The 19,833-nt window shown below is 39.1% G+C and overlaps 1 protein-coding gene across 2 annotated transcripts in view; it reads right to left on the reverse strand.

The window, feature by feature from the left end:
• The window catches only part of LOC110515917 (nuclear GTPase SLIP-GC), a 37,281-nt gene extending 19,524 nt beyond the window's left edge, over positions 1-17,757 (reverse strand). Inside the window, exons 1-14 of one of the 2 annotated variants that reach the window (XM_036939066.1) lie at positions 17,502-17,757; positions 17,346-17,412; positions 16,161-16,198; positions 15,870-15,977; positions 15,554-15,659; positions 10,555-10,777; positions 8,483-8,704; positions 8,060-8,275; positions 5,285-5,463; positions 3,613-3,643; positions 3,382-3,483; positions 2,757-2,841; positions 2,268-2,401; positions 1,995-2,174 (exon numbers count right to left, since the gene is read on the reverse strand). In XM_036939066.1, the coding sequence (XP_036794961.1) occupies positions 1,995-2,174; positions 2,268-2,401; positions 2,757-2,841; positions 3,382-3,483; positions 3,613-3,643; positions 5,285-5,463; positions 8,060-8,275; positions 8,483-8,704; positions 10,555-10,777; positions 15,554-15,659; positions 15,870-15,977; positions 16,161-16,173 (1,599 nt within the window). In that variant the 5' untranslated portion in view covers positions 16,174-16,198; positions 17,346-17,412; positions 17,502-17,757. The remainder of the gene's footprint in view (positions 1-1,994; positions 2,175-2,267; positions 2,402-2,756; positions 2,842-3,381; positions 3,484-3,612; positions 3,644-5,284; positions 5,464-8,059; positions 8,276-8,482; positions 8,705-10,554; positions 10,778-15,553; positions 15,660-15,869; positions 15,978-16,160; positions 16,199-17,345; positions 17,413-17,501) is intronic. The other variant, XM_036939065.1, reaches the window with a different exon arrangement.
• Between the last annotated feature and the right edge of the window lie 2,076 nt (positions 17,758-19,833).

Consider the following 19,833-nt stretch of genomic DNA (forward strand, 5'->3'; position numbering starts at 1 on the left):
CTTAGGTTGGAGTCATTAAAACTCGTTTTTCAACCACTCCACTTCAACCACTCTTGTTAACAAACTATAGTTTTGGCAAGTCGGTTAGGACATCTACTTTGTGCATGACACAAGGAATTTTTCCAACAATTGTTTACAGACAGATTATTTCGCTTATAATTCACTGTACCACAATTCCAGTGGGTCAGCAGTTTACATGCACTAAGTTGACTGTGCCTTTAAAAAGCTTGGAAAATTCCTGAAAATGATGTCATGGCTTTAGAAGCTTCTGATAGACTAATTGACAACATTTGAGTCAATTGGAGGTGTACCTGTGGATGTATTTCAAGGCCTACCTTCAAACTCTGTGCCTCTTTGCTTGACATCATGGGAAAATCAAAAGAAATCAGCCAAGACCTCAGAAAAAAATGGTAGACCTCCACAAGTCTGGTTCATTGGGAGCAATTTCCTGAAGGTACCACATTCATCTGTACAAACAATAGTATGCAAGTATAAACACCATGGGACCACGCAGCCGTCAAACCGCTCAGTAAGGAAACGTGTTCTGTCTCCTAGAGATGATCGTACTTTGGTGCGAAAGTGCAAATCAATCCCAGAACAACAGCAAAGGACCTTGTGAAGATGCTGGAGGAAACAGGTACAAAAGTATCTATATCCACAGTAAAACGAGTCCTATATCGACATAACCTGAAAGGCTGCTCAGCAAGGAAGAAGCCACTGCTCCAAAACCGCAATAAAAAAGCCAGACTATGGTTTGCAACTGCACAAGGGGACAAAGATCGTACTTTTTGTAGAAATGTCCTCTGGTCTGATGAAACAAAAATAGAACTGTTTGGCCATAATGACCAAGCCGGAGAACACAATCCCAACTGTGAAGCACGGGGGTAGCAGAATCATGTTGTGGGGGTGCTTTGCTGCAGGAGGGACTGGTGCACTTCACAAAATAGATGGCATAATGAGGGAGGAAAATTATGTGAATATATTGAAGCAACATCTCAAGACATCAGTCAGGAAGTTAAAGCTTGGTCGCAAATGGGACAATGACCCCAAGCATACTTCCAAAGTTGTGGCAAAATGGCTTAAGGACAACAAAGTCAAGGTATTGGAGTTGCCATCACAAAGTCCTGACCTCAATTCTATAGAAAATCTGTTGGCAGAACTGAAAAAGCGTGTGTGAGCAAGGAGGCCTACAAACCTGACTCAGTTACACCAGCTCTGTCAGGAGGAATGGGCCAAAATTCACCCAACTTATTGTGGGAAGCTTGTGGAAGGCTACCCAAAACATTTGACCCAAGTTAAACAATTTAAAGGCAATGCTACCAAATGCTAATTGAGTGTATGTGAACTTCTGACCCACTGGGAATGTGATGAAAGAAATAAAAGCTGAAATAAATCATTCGCTCTACTATTATTCTGACATTTCACATTCTTAAAATAAAGTGGTCACCCTAACTGACCTAAGACAGGGAATTTTTACTTGGATTAAATGTCAGGAATTGTGAAAAACTGAGTTTAAATGTATTTGGCTAAGGTGTATGTAAACTTCCGACTTCAACTGTACATGGGGTACCAGTACCATGTCAATGTGCAGGGGTACGAGGTAATTGAGGTAGATATATACATATAGGTAAGGATAAAGTGACTAGGTAACATGATAGATAATAAACAGTAACAGCAGTGCATGCTATGAGTCAAAAGAGACAGTGCAAAAACGGTCAATGTAGATCGTTTGGGTAGGTATTGGTTAACTATTTAACTATTTAGCATACTAACAGATTAACAGACCATTGATCTTGAGAAAGAGCTGCATTTAGAACAAGGTTGAATAAATTACGCTCAGAACAAGATTGAATAATCTGGGCTCAGAACAAGATTGAATAATCTGGGCTCAGAACAAGATTTAATAAACTGCGCTCAGATCAAGTTTGAAGAAGTAAAACTCCATTGAACCCTGCTAGAACCTTATGGCCCAGCATAAGGTACCATTGACTTACTGGTGCTATCACTTCCTCCTTGGCTCTTGTCACACATGTCTTCTCTGACTCTAGCACTCCGGCTGAAAGGCACTTGTCAAACTCCATGTGAATGTCTGACATGAACTGGTCAATGTTCTGGAGCTCATCTTCCAGCCTTTGTTCTAGAAGTTTGTGCAATGTTTCTTTTTCGGTCTCCATCTTAAACACAACAGAGAAAAACCAATCCGTAAATTCAGTGAGTTGGTGCAAGGGTAAATTCATCACAAAAGGCTAATGTATTAAAGGCAATACCGATTTGGTGATCTCATGGTTTACCACGTGGACCAGGGAGAGAATCCCATACGCTCCATTCACATAGTCTCTCATCACTTTTTCTGACCTTTGGTCGTTCAGGCTTTTCAGCAGAGCTCTCAGCTCAGGTATCTCTGAAGACAAGATGTCTTTATTAATCTTTCTGTTTATGTAAAATGATCTTTAGGTAAACAATAATTGTATGAGCAGAGACAGTTGTTGTTAGATTCACATTCAGGGTGAGAATATGACTTTAGAATAATGGATATTATATAATAACAGCTCCAACTCCAATGTATTAGGTGCAAAGAGGTATTTGCAAAGGGTATTTGCAAATTGTGCCGGGCACTTGTATTACGTTTGGTTATGTTTAACCTCTGCCATACCCTAACACTTACCCTAATACACGTTCATTATACAGTACCTAACAATCTGTTTGCACCTATTCCTATTGGAGGTTTTGTTGCACAATAACGCAAGTGATCATACCTGTCTCTTCTTGTCTCAGAATGCAGTTGTTATCCTTCTGGAATTCTTGAGAACTAACTGTAAACACCTGCATTTCATCAATAGCCTGAATGTATTTCATAGATGAAGTGACAAAAAAAAAACAATACATCAATATAATTATCAATCACTCATCAGTCAATCATTGCTGAAGCAGCTAAACTGGTTCGTTTGGAGTTACTTCAGGGACATTTCCAAGTTTTTGAAGAATACCAAATCGCATTTCCCTATTCAATGAACTTCCGGTCTAAGAACGCTAATGCCATTTTAATGGATGTTATATTCTTCTAATTCAAGAGAACACCATTTTCTTCTGACAGATTGCATTTCATGTCCAAATTATCTTAAAGTAACTTTATTGAGCTACACAATCAATTTGAGACACTTTCGGAGGATTTGGACATAAACCACAAAAAACTGCATTGTTTTTTTGACACAAAGCTAAAACATTTGGATTGCTGTCTAACCTCATCCATACACTACAAGGCAAGGAAACTATCCATTTAAGTTAAAACTGGACCTTTTTCTAGTTTCAATCAATCTATATATCTGAAGTTCCTTTATAGTTTCTTATTCGGTAAAGAAAATAAAAAATAAAACATCTTACTTCATACGGGTTGCTGTAATTCTCTTGAATTTCCATCTTGGCTTGTTGATTTCGGTGCAATATGCATGCACGTTTCTGCTCCTCTGAATAGTTAGAAGAGTCCTAATTGCATGTGAAATAAGAGGAGACCATGGTTGATATCCATACAGTGACATATTCAATTATCTATAAACCAACTATTTGTTTATAGTTCTGTAAACAAAGTATTTGTTATATTTTGTGTAGCTGTACCTCTATGTGAAGGTCTTCATCGTCCAATTCACTGAAATTAGTTTTTTTCTTAATTAGTGATGTATAAGCAGTGAAAATATGTCTATATCTTTGTATTTACAGTGCCTTCAGAAAGTATTCAGACCCTTTGATCTTTTCCACATTTAGTTAATTTACAGCCTTTAATAAATAAAAATCAAAAGCAATCTACACACAATACCCCATAATGACAAAGCGAAAACAGGTTTTTAGACATTTTTGCAAATGTTTTAAAATACCTGTATAAAATAGAATACCTTATTTACATAAATATTCCAACCCTTAGCTATGAGACTCAAAATTGGGCTCAGCTGCATCCTGTTTCCATTGATCATCATTGAGATGTTTCAACAACTTGATTGGAGTCCACCTTTGGTAAATACATTAAAATGATTGGACATGATTTGGAAAGGCACTCACCTGTCTATATTAGGTCCCACAGTTGACAGTGCATGTCAGAGCAAAAACCAAGCCATGAAGTCGAAGGAAATGTCAGAAGAGCTCCGAAACAGGATTGTGCCGAGGCACAGATCTGGTGAAGTGTACGAAAAAATGTATGCAGCATTGAAGGCTCCCAAGAACACAGTGGCCTCCATCATTCTTAAATGGAAGAAGATTTGAACCACCAAGACTCTTCCTAGAGCTGGACACCCGGCCAAACTGAGCAAGGGAGGTGACCAAGAACCCGATGGTCACTCTGACAGAGCTCTATAGTTCCTCTGTGGAGATGGAAGAACCTTCCAGAAGGACAACCATCTCTGGAGCACTCCACCAATCAGGCCTTTATGGTAGGGTGGCCAGACGGAAGCCACTCCTTAGTAAAAGGCACATGACAGCCCACTTGGAGTTTACCAAAAGGCACCTAAAGACTCTCCGACCATGAGAAACAAGATTCTCTGGTCTGATGAAACAAAGATTTAACTCTTTGGCCTGAATGTCAAGCGTCACGTCTGGTGGAAACCTGGCACAATCCCTACGGTGAAGCATGGGGGTGGAAGCATCAGGACGAGGCAAAGATGAACGGAGCAAAGTACAGAGAGATCCTTAATGAAAACCTGATCCAGAGCGCTCCGGACCTCAGACTGGGGCGAAGGTTCAACTTCTGACAGTAAAATGACCCTAAGCACACAGCCAATACAATGCAGGAGAGGCTTCAGGACAAGTCTCTGAATGTCCTTGAGAGGCCAGCCAGAGCCCGGACTTGAACCCAATCGAACATCTCTGGAGAGACCTGAAAATAGCTGTGCAGCAATGCGAGGGGATCTTCAGAGAAGAATTGGGGATATTCCCTAAATACAGGTGTGCCAAGCCTGTAGCGTCAAACTCAAGAAGACTTGAGGCTGTAATCACTGTCAAAGGTGCTTCAACAAAGTACTGAGTAAAGGGTCTGAAAACATATATAAATGTGATATTTCAGTTCTATACATTTTTTGGGATAAAAAAAATGTCATTATGAGGTATTGAGTGTAGATTGATGAAGATATATTTTTTTATTAGACATTTTTGAATATGTCTGTAACCTAACACAATGTGGAAAAAGTCAAGGGGTCTGAATAATTTCCCAAAGGCATTGTTATTGTATACCATTTTTTTTCAATAATCGCAATATGAAACTGTTAAAGCAGTAGCAAAATATAGGATGAAAATGTCTCACCCCATATAATTGTCTGGGTTGATGATGTCTGTCTTAGTACAGATGAAGGTGATGTTCTGACACTGTCCACCAGGACCCATATTACTGATGCTGTTGTCCAGTATATTCCATGCATCACTGTCCGCCGCGGCCCGGTCAATGTCAGCCACGACCCACACAGAGGAGCACTTAGTAATGTACTATAAAAAAAAACATGGTGTTCAGAAATGTTGTTTAGAATGTTAAAACAAATGTAACAGTTGAAATAAAATAAAACATTGGATATAGTCATCATTCAAGCTGAAACGTTTTAGGTGTACATGATGAGTTCATTGCCAGTGGTTCTAATGCTGGAATTCAATCTAACACGCTGTAGTAATGTTTACAGTGACGTTATTTAAAAAGAAAAATCCTGCACACATACACACTACACTTCTTTGAAGTAGGTTTTTATAGCTCTTATGAAAACGTTGTTAATAAACAGTACACACGTTTTGTGTACTGTGGAAGGACCACCAGAGGGCAGGCTGGGCTCACGGATAGTAGCCCAACAAGGCATGGGAGACAAGGTAACCAGAGGCAATTAAGCACAGCTGACGGTACTAATGACATATTCTCCTTCCCCTATAAGAGAGAGAATGTAACCAGTAGAGAGGGGAGGAAAACTATCTCTGGAACATGGCCACCGAGACAGAGGAGCTATCCAGGAAGAACCACTAAAATGGTGACAATCCTGTGACTTTTGTTGTAGTTTACAGATAATCCTATTGTGTTCCTGTTTCATCTGGAGAAGAAGATGTATGTTTTTCCTTGGGAGATTTTCATTGATTATGTTGGAGTGTTTGTGTTGACCAAATGCCCTCAATAGAGAACTGTGTTCAATCAAGAAAACTTACTCCTGACTCGTTTATTCCACCTTCCCGCTTTAGAGTGACGCCCAATTACTTGGTCCGCTCTCAGTACGTTAAATGCATAATTTAGCTTGAATACAGGAAGTGCTAGAATGTATTCTTAAAATAAATAGTTTGTTCTTTTTGCTTTTTGAGGTTCAGATTTTTAGGGTTCTGCATAAGCAGAAAAGAATCCCATACCTACTGTAAAATGTTTTGTTGGACCTTTGATGTTATCCTCTATGGCAGTGGTTCCCAAACCTTTTATAGTCCCGTGCCCCTCAAACATTCAACCTCCAGCTGCATCCCCCCTCAAGCACCAGAGTCAGCATACCCTCAAATGTTGTTTTTTGCCATGATTGTAATCCTGCCCCCCCCACACACACACACACACACACACACTATAAGATACACTCATTCTTATGTTTAATAAATGTGAGTTGTGACAACTCACACTCATTCATATGTTTAATAAATGTATCTTATAGTGTGTGTGTGGCAGGGTTACAAAGTCTCAGTCTTAAATCATTTTCCAAACACAGTTTTTGCCTGTATTTAGTTTTTAGGACCGAGAATCCACTCTCACATAGATACGTGGTTGCAAAGGGCATCAGTATCTTAACGGCGAGATGCAAATTAATTACTTAAAAATCATACAATGTGATTTTCTGGATTTTTGTTTTAGATTCCGTCTCTCACAGTTGAAGTGCACCTATGATAAAAATTACAGACCACTACATGCTTTGTAAGTTGGAAAACCTGCAAAATCAGCAGTGTATCAAATACTTGTTCTCCCCACTGTATGTCTATGTCCTGGGAAATGTACTTGTTACTTACAACCTCATGCTAATCCCATTAGCGCACGTTAGCTCAACCGTCCCGTGTGGGGTCACCAATCCCATAGAGCAGGTATTCCCAAACTGCGGTAATCCAAATAAAATGTGAGTCACATTTAAGGTGCTATTTTGCTTTAACTGTTCCTGAGGCCCTTGTTAAGGTCAACGGCATCATGAACTTTAGCCAGTACCAGGACATTTTATACAAAAACCTGGTTGCCTCTGCCAGGAGGCTAAAACTTAGATGCAAGTGGATCCCAGCAAGACAATAACCCAAAGCAGAAATCAAAAACCACAAAGAAATGGTTCATTGATGACAAAATAAAAAAAAATGAAATGGCCATCTCAGTCTCCGGACTTTAACCTCATTGAAAACCTGTGGTTTGAAATGAAGAGGGCAGTCCATAAGCGCAGGTGAAGGATATCAAGGATCTGAAAATATTTTTTATGGAGAAATGGTCTGAGACCTATCGCAATGTGTTCTCCAATTTCAATTTTTTGGGGAAAAAGACTCAATTATCCTCGCATGGTGAGGTATTGAAAGGTATTGAAAACAGAGGCGCCAATACATTTTTGCCCTGACCTTTTTCTGCACATGAGAAGAAGCTTTGGGATCTGTAATCCGGAGATAAAAAGGTCTGAGAAAAGTCTGATCAATAGCCACCTGTAAACAACATCTCTTTCTCTGGGCAATTGTATTGAATAGTATAAAATAATAGAATTTGCAACTTTTTTTGAGCATACAATATAGCTCAGTATTTGTATTATTTATTTTAAACAATGTTTTTTACTCATCTTTATCAAGGCTGCCAATAATTTGAGTTTGGACCTCTATATAAACTGATGCATGTTTACTATTTGAAAGTGATATAATCATAAAATACAAGTACATTTCTTTGCTTTTAGTTTGAAAACCGTGAACTGACAATATAAAATGTACTTCATTTTGGTAAGGGAGGCCTAACCAAAAACATTCTCTGATTAAACCACAGATACCACATATGACATTGCACCTGAATTGAGACCTACTGTAAATGCATTCAGAAATGATCACAAAAGTAAATGATTACCGATTCCCACATCTCATCTCTGGCCTTGTTGCAGTCTCCAGTTCCTGGAAGATCCACCAGCACAATGTGTTCCAGAAGATCCTTGGAGTTTGGCATCTTGATGGTCACATACTTCACAAGTGGCCAGTAGTGTATCTGAGATGAGTTAAATTGATTCCCATATATCTTTCTTTTGCTTCGTATGTAGCAGGCGATCTCTGTAGAGAACTTTGTGGCCTGTCAAATAATGTAATATTATTCTTTAGTCACACTCTGCCCCTTTACAACTTTCTGGTATATTTAAACATTGATGGCTATTATGCATTTAATGTTGTATGTCATGATGTCCGTGAAGTTCAGGAGATAAAATGGGAATAATTTGGACTCAAATTGGATATCAGACAGCAAAAAAGACCCTTATAAAAGAGGCTTAAAATGACTTACTGTGTCAAATGACAGGATTTTCCTAGTTGATGAGAGAAACTCTGGGATGTCGCTGAATGTCTCTGACTCCAGTGACTTCAGTTCATCAAAGCTTTTCCCGACTGCATCTTCTCCGTACAATGCCTGGATTTTACTGTTCGCCATATTCACCATCCTTTTATCTTTCTCCTCACCATCCATTTCTTTGATTTTCAAAAGTGATTCCAGCTCCTTCTCCCATTCCTAAAAAAAGTCAAACATTATTATTTTACTGAATATATTATATATTTATATGATGGATCAAATGTTTCATTACCCACATATTATAATTCATAAATTATAACTACTTTGTTGAGGTAAATGTACTTGATACAACTGTGATGTGTTGTTGTCTCACCTACAGTGGGGCATAAAAGTATTTAGTCAGCCACCAAAAATCCAGAAAATCACATTGTAGGATTTTTTTAATGAATTTATTGCAAATCATGGTGGAAAATAAGCATTTGGTCAACTACAAACAAGCAAGATTTCTGTCTCTCACAGACCTTTAAGAGGCTCCTCTGTCCTCCACTCGTTACCTGTATTAATGGCACCTGTTTGAACTTGTTATCAGTGTAAAAGACACCTGTCCACAACCTCAAACAGTCACACTCCAAACTCCACTATGGCCAAGACCAAAGAGCTGTCAAAGGACACCAGAAACACAATTGTAGACCTGCACCAGGCAGGGAAGACTGAATCTGCAATAGGTAAGCAGCTTGGTTTGAAGAAATCAACTGTGGGAGCAATTATTAGGAAATGGAAGACATACAAGACCACTGATAATCTCCCTTGATCTGGGGCTCCACGCAAGATCTCACCCCGTGGGGTCAAAATGATCACAAGAACGGTGAGCAAAAATCCCAGAACCACACGGGGGGACCTAGTGAATGACCTGCAGAGAGCTGGGTCCAAAGTAACAAAGCCTACCATCAGTAACACACTACGCCGCCAGGGACTAAAATCCTGCAGTGCCAGACGTGTCCCCCTGCTTAAGTCAGTACATGTACAGGCCCGTCTGAAGTTTGCTAGAGAGCATTTGGATGATCCAGAAGAAGATTGGGAGAATGTCATATGGTCAGATGAAACCAAAATATAACTTTTGGGGAAAAACTCAACTTGTCGTGTTTGGAGGACAAAGAATGCTGAGTTGCATCCAAAGAACACCATACCTACTGTGAAGCATGGGGGTGGAAACATCATGCTTTGGGAATGTTTTTCTGCAAAGGGACCAGGACGATTGATCCGTGTAAAGGGAAGAATGAATGGGGCCATGTATCGTGTGATTTTGAGTGAAAACCTCCTTCCATCAGCAAGGGCATTGAAGATGAAACGTGGCTGGGTCTTTCAGCATGACAATGATCCCAAACACACCGCCCGGGCAACGAAGGAGTGGCTTCGTAAGAAGCATTTCAAGGTCCTGGAGTGGCCTAGCCAGTCTACTCCAGATCTCAACCCCATAGAAAATCTTTGGAGGAAATTGAAAGTCTGTGTTGCCCAGCAACAGCCCAAAACATCACTGCTCTAGAGGAGATCTGCATGGAGGAATGGGCCAAAATACCTTGTGAAGACTTACAGAAAATGTTTGACCTCTGTCATTGCCAACAAAGGGTATATAACAAAGTATTGAGATAAACTTTTGTTATTGACCAAATACTTATTTTCCAAATAAATTCATAAAAAATCCTACATTGTGATTTCTGGATTTTTTCTCTCTCATTTTGTCTGTCATAGTTGAAGTGTACCTATGATGAAGATTACAGGCCTCTCTCATCTTTTAAGTGGGAGAACTTGCACAATTGGTGGCTGACTAAATAATTTTTTGCCCCACTGTAGCTATTTTAAGATAAATGCATTAAATGTAAGTTTCTCTGTATAATATTGTTTGGGAAACCCTGTGCTAAAATACAAAAAAAGTCAATGTGATTATATTTGCATGGTGTCAGGCCAGAACGTGGTGCCTAGATGACTTACAGATTGCACCCTTAAAATGAAAAAAAATCTATATTCTAATGAAATTCACACTTGGGGTTTATCAACATTGCTAAAATCACCTCATTAGAAATGAAGTCAATCTCTGCCACGTAGTTGGAGTCAGTCATATTGGCCTCCACCTGGATGATGACTGATGTGCATGCGCCAACAGTCCCTGAGGGCAGCAAGGTCTTCACCCCCAAAATGGCATTCATCAGTGAGCTCTTACCAGCTCCTGACCTCCCAAATACACCAACAACAACTTTGTCGTCAATGATAGCCTCCAAAGCTGAGATTTTGTTCCTGTAAAGAGTGAAGCACAGAAAAGCAATGTCACACTAAAAATGCAATTAATTGACTTGAGGTCTATCTATACATAAACAGTAGAAAGCAGAGGGGTGTACTACGAAGTGAGATAGAGGAGTTAGCAAGCTAACTTTTGTCAACTCTGAATTCAAATTGGGATAACCGTTGATACTGTGGCTCACCTTTTAGCCAGGTACATTTCTATGACAATGAATCCTAAAGTTCTTACTCTACCTGCTTCAGGGCAGGCTAATTCCAATTTACGCTAAATAAAGTTTCTGAGAATAGAGTTACATTTTTCAGCGGAACAATTGCACAAAATGTGACGGGATTCAAGAAGGTGGGCGTTTGATGCTAGTTCCCACTTCACAGGAGGGGTGCTTCAAAATACATTTTTAAAATACTTGCAAGTGATCTGTAAATTTGATTAAAGGTGTTAAATTACGAGCCTAGGTTACCAAAAGAAACAACTAAGCTTCAGCTGAAGTCGGAAGTTTACGTACACTTAGGTTGGAGTCATTGGGGCGGCAGGTACCCTAGTGGTTAGAGCTTTGGACTAGTAACCGAAAGGCTGCAAGATCAACTCCCCGAGTTGACAAGGTAAAAAGCTGTCGTTCTGCCCCTGAACAAGGCATTTAACCCACTGTTTCTAGGTCATCATTGAAAACAAAAATTGGTTCTTAACTGACTAGTTAAGTGAAGGACTTTTTTTAAAACTGGTTTTTCAACCACTCCACAAATTTCTTGTTAACAAACTATAGTTTTGGCAAGTCGGGTTAGGACATCTACTTTGTGCATGACACAAGGAATTTTTTCAACAATTGTTTACAGATTTCACTTATAAATCACTGTATCTCAATTCCAGTGGGTCAGAAGTTTACATACACTAAGTTGACTGTGCCTTTAAACAGCTTAGAAAATTCCAGAAAATTATGTCATGACTTTAGAAGCTTCTGATAGGCTAATTGACATCATTTGAGTCAATTGGAGGTGTACCTGTGGATGTATTTCAAGGCCTACCTTCAAACTCAGTGCCTCTATGCTTGACATCATGGGAAAATCAAAAGAAATCAGCCAAGACCTCAGAAAAAAATGGAGATTTCCACAAGTCTGGTTCATCCAAATTTCCAAACACCTGAAGGTACCACTTTCATCTGTACAAACAATATTATGCAAGTATAAACACCATGGGACCATGCAGCCGTCATACCGCTCAGGAAGGAGACGCATTCTGTCTCCTAGAGATGATCGTACTTTGGTGCGAAAAGTGCAAATCATTCCCAGAACAACAGCAAAGGACATTATGAAGATGCTGGAGGAAACAGGTACAAAAGTATCTATATCCACAGTAAAACGAGTCCTATATCGACATAACCTGAAAGGCCACTTGGCAAGGAAGAAGCCACTGCTCCAAAACCGCCATAACAAAGCCAAACTACGTTTCGCAACTGCACATGGGGACAAAGATTGTACTTTTTGGAGAAATGTCCTCTGGTCTGATGAAACAAAAATAGAACGGTTTGGCCATAATGACCATCGTTATGTTTGGAGGGAAAAGGGGGAGGCTTGCAAGCCGAAGAACACCATCCCAACCGTGAAGCACGGGGGTGGCAGCATCATGTTGTGGGGGTGCTTTGCTGCAGGACGGACTGGTGCACTTCACAAAATAAATGGCATCGTGAGGGAGGGAAATTATGCATCAGTCAGATGTCAGGAACTTAAAGCTTGGTTACACATGGTCTTCCAAATGGACAATGACCAAGCATACTTCCAAAGTTGTGGCAAAAAGGCTTAAGGACAACAAACTCAAGGTATTGGAGTGGTCATCACAAAGCCCTGACCTCAATCCCATAGAAAATGTGTGGGCAGAACTGAAAAAGCGTGTGCGAGCAAGGAGGCCTACAAACCTGACTCAGTCACACCAGGTCTGTCAGGAGGCATGGGCCAAAATTCACCTACAGTTGGGCAAAAAAGTACTTTGTCAGCCACCAATTGTGCAAGTTCTCCCACTTAAAAAGATGAGAGAGGCCTGTAATTTTCATCATAGGTACACTTCAACTATGACAGACAAAATGAGAAAAAAAATCCAGAAATCACAATGTAGAATTTTTTATTAATTTATTTGCAAATTATGGTGGAAAATAAGTATTTGGTCAATAACAAAAGTTTATCTCAATACTTTGTTATATACCCTTTGTTGGCAATGACAGAGGTCAAACGTTTTCTGTAAGTCTTCACAAGGTTTTCACACACTGTTGCTGGTATTTTGGCCCATTCCTCCATGCAGATCTCCTCTAGAGCAGTGATGTTTTGGGGCTGTTGCTGGGCAACACAGACTTTCAACTCCCTCCAAAGATTTCCTATGGGGTTGAGATCTGGAGACTGGCTAGGCCACTCCAGGACCTTGAAATGCTTCTTACGAAGCCACTCCTTCGTTGCCCGGGCGGTGTGTTTGGGATCATTGTCATGCTGAAAGACCCAGCCACGTTTCATCTTCAATGCCCTTGTTGATGGAAGGAGGTTTTCACTCAAAATCTCACGATACATGGCCCCATTCATTCTTCCCTTTACACGGATCAGTCGTCCTGGTCCCTTTACAGAAAAACATTCCCAAAGCATGATGTTTCCACCCCCATGCTCCACAGTAGGTATGGTCTTCTTTGGATGCAACTCAGCATTCTTTGTCCTCTAAACACGACGAGTTGGGTTTTTACCAAAAAGTTATATTTTGGTTTCATCTGACCATATGACATTCTCCAAATCTTCTGGATCATCCAAATGCTCTCTAGCAAACTTCAGACGGGCCTGGACATGTACTGGCTTAAGCAGGGGGACACATCTGGCACTGCAGGATTTGTGTCCCTGGCGGTGTAGTGTGTTACTGATGGTAGGCTTTGTTACTTTGGTCCCAGCTCTCTGCAGGTCATTCACTAGGTCCCCCCGTGTGGTTCTGGGATTTTTGCTCACCGTTCTTGTGATCATTTTGAGATCTTGTGTGGAGCCCCAGATCAAGGGACATTATCAGTGGTCTTGTATGTCTGCCATTTCCTAATAATTGCTCCCACAGTTGATTTCTTCAAACCAAGCTGCTTACCTATTGCAGATTCAGTCTTCCCAGCCTGGTGCAGGTCTACAATTTTGTTTTCTGGTGTCCTTTGACAGCTCTTTGGTCTTGGCCATAGTGGAGTTTGGAGTGTGACTGTTTGAGGTTGTGGACAGGTGTCTTTTATACTGATAACAAGATCAAACAGGTGCCATTAATACAGGTAACGAGTGGAGGACAGAGGAGCCTCTTAAAGAAGGTCTGTGAGAGCCAGAAATCTTGCTTGTTTGTAGGTGACCAAATACTTATTTTCCACCATAATTTGCAAATAAATTCATTAAAAATCCTACAATGTGATTTTCAGGATTTTTTTTCTAATTTTGACTGTCATAGTTGAAGTGTACCTATGGTGAAAATTACAGGCTTTTTAAGAACTTGCACAATTGGTGGCTGACTAAATACTTTTTTGCCCCACTGTAACTTATTGTGGAAAGCTTGTGGAAGACTACCTGAAACATTTGACCCAAGTTAAACAATTTAAAGGCAATGCTACCAAATGCTAATTGAGTGTATGTGAACTTCTGACCCACTGGGAATGTGATGAAAGAAATAAAAGCTGAAATAAAGCATTCTCTCTACTACTATTCTGACATTTCACATTCTTAAAATAAAGTGGTGATCCTAACTGACGTAAGACAGGGAATTTTTACTTGGATTAAATGTCAGGAATTGTGAAGAAATGTACTTGGCTAAGGTGTATGTAAACTTCTGACTTCAACTGTAAAAAGGGAGAAAGACAGGATTCTTCCTGGGTTGCCATGATTGGCTGAGATAATGGTGCACCTAGACATGCCAAGAGATGAGTTCTATATGGTCTGACATGTCACAGGCTTCTGTCTTTAACAGAATAGGGGCTTCCCAGGTCAGTGAATAGATCAGATTTGCTACCATATTTTTTAAAAGCTATAGCTATTGACAACGGCAAAAGTGTTGCTTTAGCTCTCAACAACATTACTGCCCTAAATTTAACTGGTACTATCGACAACGTTCAGTTGGAGAAAGTTGTGAGCCACTACTTTCTGGAGAACAATGCCAGACTGACTCTCTTTGACTCTGAAAATACTGTAAATGAGATGATGAGGAAATGCCTGACTTGGGCTAACATTAGACCTAGTTCGTTAGCTTTACCTGCAGATTCACACTGCATCATTTCATGCATGGTGGCTTGCTTAGTGTATGACAATCAGTTTGCATTGCTATACGCAGGGATTCAAACTCGTCACTTTTGGGAGATATTCGCCGTTGTGATCTCAATGGGAACACTTTGCCTACCCGGTACGGAGGGCAGCTGAATCAGGTGCAGGTACTGCCAACAGCACAAGACTAATTTAAAGAAAAAGGAAAGCAAGGCTTTAAAGTTGGCTTTTCTACAGACTAGGAATGCCTTGAAGATCGCAATCGACCAGTTGGTGACCACTGCTGTAAACCATAGGTTGTGATTATGGTTCGGGAACTTGTTTGGTTAGCTAGCTAAACAAAGGTGACAAAAGAGAGCCATTCACAAAGAGACCTGTTCACATGTGAATTCTTAAAGAGATGGGTGTGGCTAAGGCTAAAGAGAATGTGAACAATGCTGAATGGCTTTCCAATAGGTGTTCAGTGTTCCTGAGTAGTCCAGTGTCAGTCCTGACTTGATGTACCAACTTTTTGAAGAATATAAGTACACTTACCTTAAATAACCAATGAAATCCATGTTTGCATATGGAGGTGACACCTTGTCTAGTCTGCTAAGGACTTTTCCAAGGCCCTCTTTGGCCACTTTGATGACATCCATCTCTACACACACACACACACACACACACACACACACACACACACACACACACACACACACACACACACACACACACACACACACACACACACACACGAGGTGGACAAACAATGAGTTTACAATGTAATAATTGTATTACGCTGTGGTATACTTTTTAACATCGGGTTTAGTGCTTGTTTCTTAAAGTAGCTATTATAACGAATATATCTTACCGAGGGTAGGTGTTGCAGCAGTTCCCTTTGCTATGGCACAAAGGCGTTTATTACCTTCCCTGCCCTGATCATTTGAAGTAGAGGGGTCATCAGACCCTCTTTTGTGGCCTGAGAGAGAATCACAATCACTCAATGTTCAAGCAGATCCATTATCTGTCCAAGAAGTCAGTATTTCCTTCATGGTAGGCTGTATACCATTTATGTAAATATAATATACATTGGACAACAAGAAGTTATTATAGACATATGAATCCTCAACTGAAGTAATGTGCGTCTTAGACTTTCATGTACCTTGGGTAGGCATGATTTGACACCGTCCGGGGCTTAGACTGAAAAAGAAAAAAGAAATTCACTGATTATGGTGATGAAAACAGAGATAAGAAATTCACTGATTATGGTGATGAAAACAGAGATAATAAATTCACTGATTATGGTGATGAAAACAGAGATAATAAATTCACTGATTATGGTGATGAAAACAGAGATAATAAATTCACTGATTATGGTGATGAAAACAGAGATAAGAAATTCACTGATTATGGTGATGAAAACAGAGATAATAAATTCACTGATTATGGTGATGAAAACAGAGATAAGAAATTCACTGATTATGGTGATGAAAACAGAGATAATAAATTCACTGATTATGGTGATGAAAACAGAGATAATAAATTCACTGATTATGGTGATGAAAACAGAGATAATAAATTCACTGATTATGGTGATGAAAACAGAGATAATAAATTCACTGATTATGGTGATGAAAACAGAGATAAGAAATTCACTGATTATGGTGATGAAAACAGAGATAAGAAATTCACTGATTATGGTGATGAAAACAGAGATAAGGGTCCTTAGAGGAGGACCATGCTACTCAGTGAATTTTTTTAAATTGAAGAATTTACGAACGCCCTACACTTGGTTGTTATGACAGGTGTTGGTAAACATCTACTATAAAATTGAATTAAATTGTTGCCAGTAACACAGTTACAGTCACAAGCCCTTTTCATAACATGAAAACACCCTAGCAGCTCTACAAGGGCGAGTAAAATGTTCAGAGTGCAGTGTTCTCCTATTTGTGTCTATAAGCAACTAGCAAGTTAGCCAACTTTAGACAGTTAGCTTGTGTGCTTGACTGCTGTTGTGAGGTCAGAACGCTCGGATCAACTCAGAGAGCATAATGCTCTGAATTTACAAACAGACAATCAGACAATGCTCTAAATTTACAAACACCCAGAGCACACTCCGAGCGCAATCTGACAATATAGAGTGAATTTACGAATGCAACCAAAGTTGCAATTCTTTTACATTACTCACTTTTGCTTATCTAATTTGCAGGAATTTTAGCATTTAATTATCACCTTATAAGATATGAATCCAAATCTGAATCGATTTAGCCCAAGCTTAACCCTAATCAAAAATAATTAAATTAATGTTGCTACTTACATATAAAACAAAAATATATTTTATACTCACACAACATGAAGTTGCAAATCTCTTAAAAATGACTGATTTGTTTCCTTACTCTTATAGCAGTCCTAACCTATCACATGAGGAAATTGAAGTTATTACATGTCTTTCCTTTAAATGAGTCCACACTGAAACGTTTAAACAAAATATGCTGATACTTACCACATAAAGGCAATGTTCAGCAAATATATATTCTGTGCTACTGACACGGCCCTCTAGCAAGAAAACACACTGAAAAACAAGACTATGTGGTGTTGAAAGAAGTACAGCAGTATGGGTATACTGTAGGTGTGGCTGTTCTTTGTCATGTTGTGATGCAGGTTTACATTCATTGGCATGAGTTTTGCCATGGAGGCATGACTGAGCGGTTTCTGCTAGAAGGACCAACTGCAAAGTCAAGATTGATGATAATTGTAAAAATTTATGAAAATGAAAATTAGCTTTTTGGTCTTATTTTAAGGTTAAGGTTAAGCACTAGGGTTAGCAGTGTGGTTAAGGGTAGGGTTACGGTTAGGTTTCAAATCAGATTTTATGACTTTGTGGCTGTGTCAGATAGTGACCACTCTGCAGAGCTGCCTTCAGTACATGAGTCATCTCAATAAATGCCAAGCTGCTGTTGTGACTGGTTTTCATATTCATTTGCATGCAAAATTATGCGAGGTACGAAAACACCTCAGTGTGGTAGCCATTCTTAACCCTAATTTCCCCTCTATAAAATATAATGACCTTGCTCAGTATATTACTGTGATTGCGCAATAGTGCTTGAAACAAATGAAACTCAGAAAAGATCCTGTCATACAATAACTTCAACAAAATAATGCTTATGTAGCATGTTCATGTAAGAATGTTTAATGTTTCAAGCTAATGGTTTTAGCTCCATAATACATTTTTCTTCCACCAATAATTTAAATAAATAGCTTTCTGTCTGGCATCTTTTATTGCATGTTTTTCAATCTAAGAATAACAAGTGTTGCCAAATTTGCAAGTTATTTTGCAGTTTTCTACTTGCATAGCAAAAAAAGGCAGTAGACAAAAAGTAGGAACAAATATATATTTTCTATTCTATATCCATGACCATGTATGTAATTAGTGTATATATTCTATATCCATGATATGATCATATGTCATTAGTGTATATATTCTATATATATGATCATGTATGTAATTAGTGTATATATTCTAAATACATGGTTACTAAGATGTTATGACAGGCAGATGTGGACATTTGTGAAGAAACTTTATAAGCCACGTTCTCAAATGTAAGTTTATTTACTTTTTAGAAGGATAAAGTCCACAGATAAATAGAAAGTGTCAAATGTTGAAATACAAGAGAAGATAGACCAGAAGCAAGCAAAATAATCATTTAAAGAGCACATTTGTATCAAGTTTCCATTCCTGTGAAATGTTGAGCAGGGACAACATTTGCACACTGTAAAACATATTGTGCCCCTTTTACTTTCAAAAATGTAGGAAACTATTTGCATCAACTTTTTAAAGAACCCACTATGTGTTCTTTCAGACAAGTAACTCTTAATCCACATTATAGCAGGGGGTGTAGAGCCATAACACATACACTACCGGTTAAACGTTTTAGAACACCTACTCCTTCAATGTTTTTTCTTCAATTTTACAATTTTCTACATTGTATAATAATAGTAAAAACATCACAACTATGAAATAGTAACCAAAAAAGTTATATATTTTATATTTGAGATTCTTCAAATAGCCACCCTTTGCCTTGATGATCGCTTTGCACACTCTTGAAATTCTCACAACCAGCTTCATGAGGTAGTCACCTGGAATGCATTTCTATTAACATGTGTGCCTTCTTAAAAGTACATTTGTGGGATATCGTTCCTTCTTGTGTTGTGACAAGTTAGAGGGGTATACAGAAGATAGCCCTATTTGGTAAAAGACAAAGTCCATATTATGGCAAGAACAGCTCAAATAAGAAAGAGAAACGACAGTCCATCATTACTTTAAGACATGAAGGTCAGTCAATCTGGAAAATATCAAGAACTTTGAAAGATGTTTCAAGTGCAGTTACAAAAACCATCAAGCGCTATGCTAAAACTGGCTCTCATGAGGACCGCCAAAGAAATGGAAGACCAAGAGTTACCTCTGCTTTAGGGGATAAGGTCATTATAGTTACCAGCCTCAGAAATTGCAGCCCAAATAAATGCTTCACATATTTCAAGTAACAGACACTTCTCAACATCAACTGTTCAGAGGAGACTTTGTGAATCAGGCCTTCATGGTTGAATTGCTGCAAAGAAACAACTACTAAAAGACACAATAAGAAGAAGAGACTTGCTTGGGCCAAGAAACACAAGCATTGGACATTAGAGCAGTGGAAATTTGTCTTTTGTGAATACCAAGGAACTTGAAACTCTTGACCCGCCTTTTCCTGTAGTCCACAATCAGGTCGTTTGTCTTGCTCACATTGAGGAAGAGGTTGTTGTCCTGGCAACACATTGCCACTTTTACCACTACC

This window comes from Oncorhynchus mykiss, chromosome 12 (genome assembly GCF_013265735.2).
Source record: "Oncorhynchus mykiss isolate Arlee chromosome 12, USDA_OmykA_1.1, whole genome shotgun sequence".
Taxonomy (NCBI): Eukaryota; Metazoa; Chordata; class Actinopteri; order Salmoniformes; family Salmonidae; genus Oncorhynchus; species Oncorhynchus mykiss.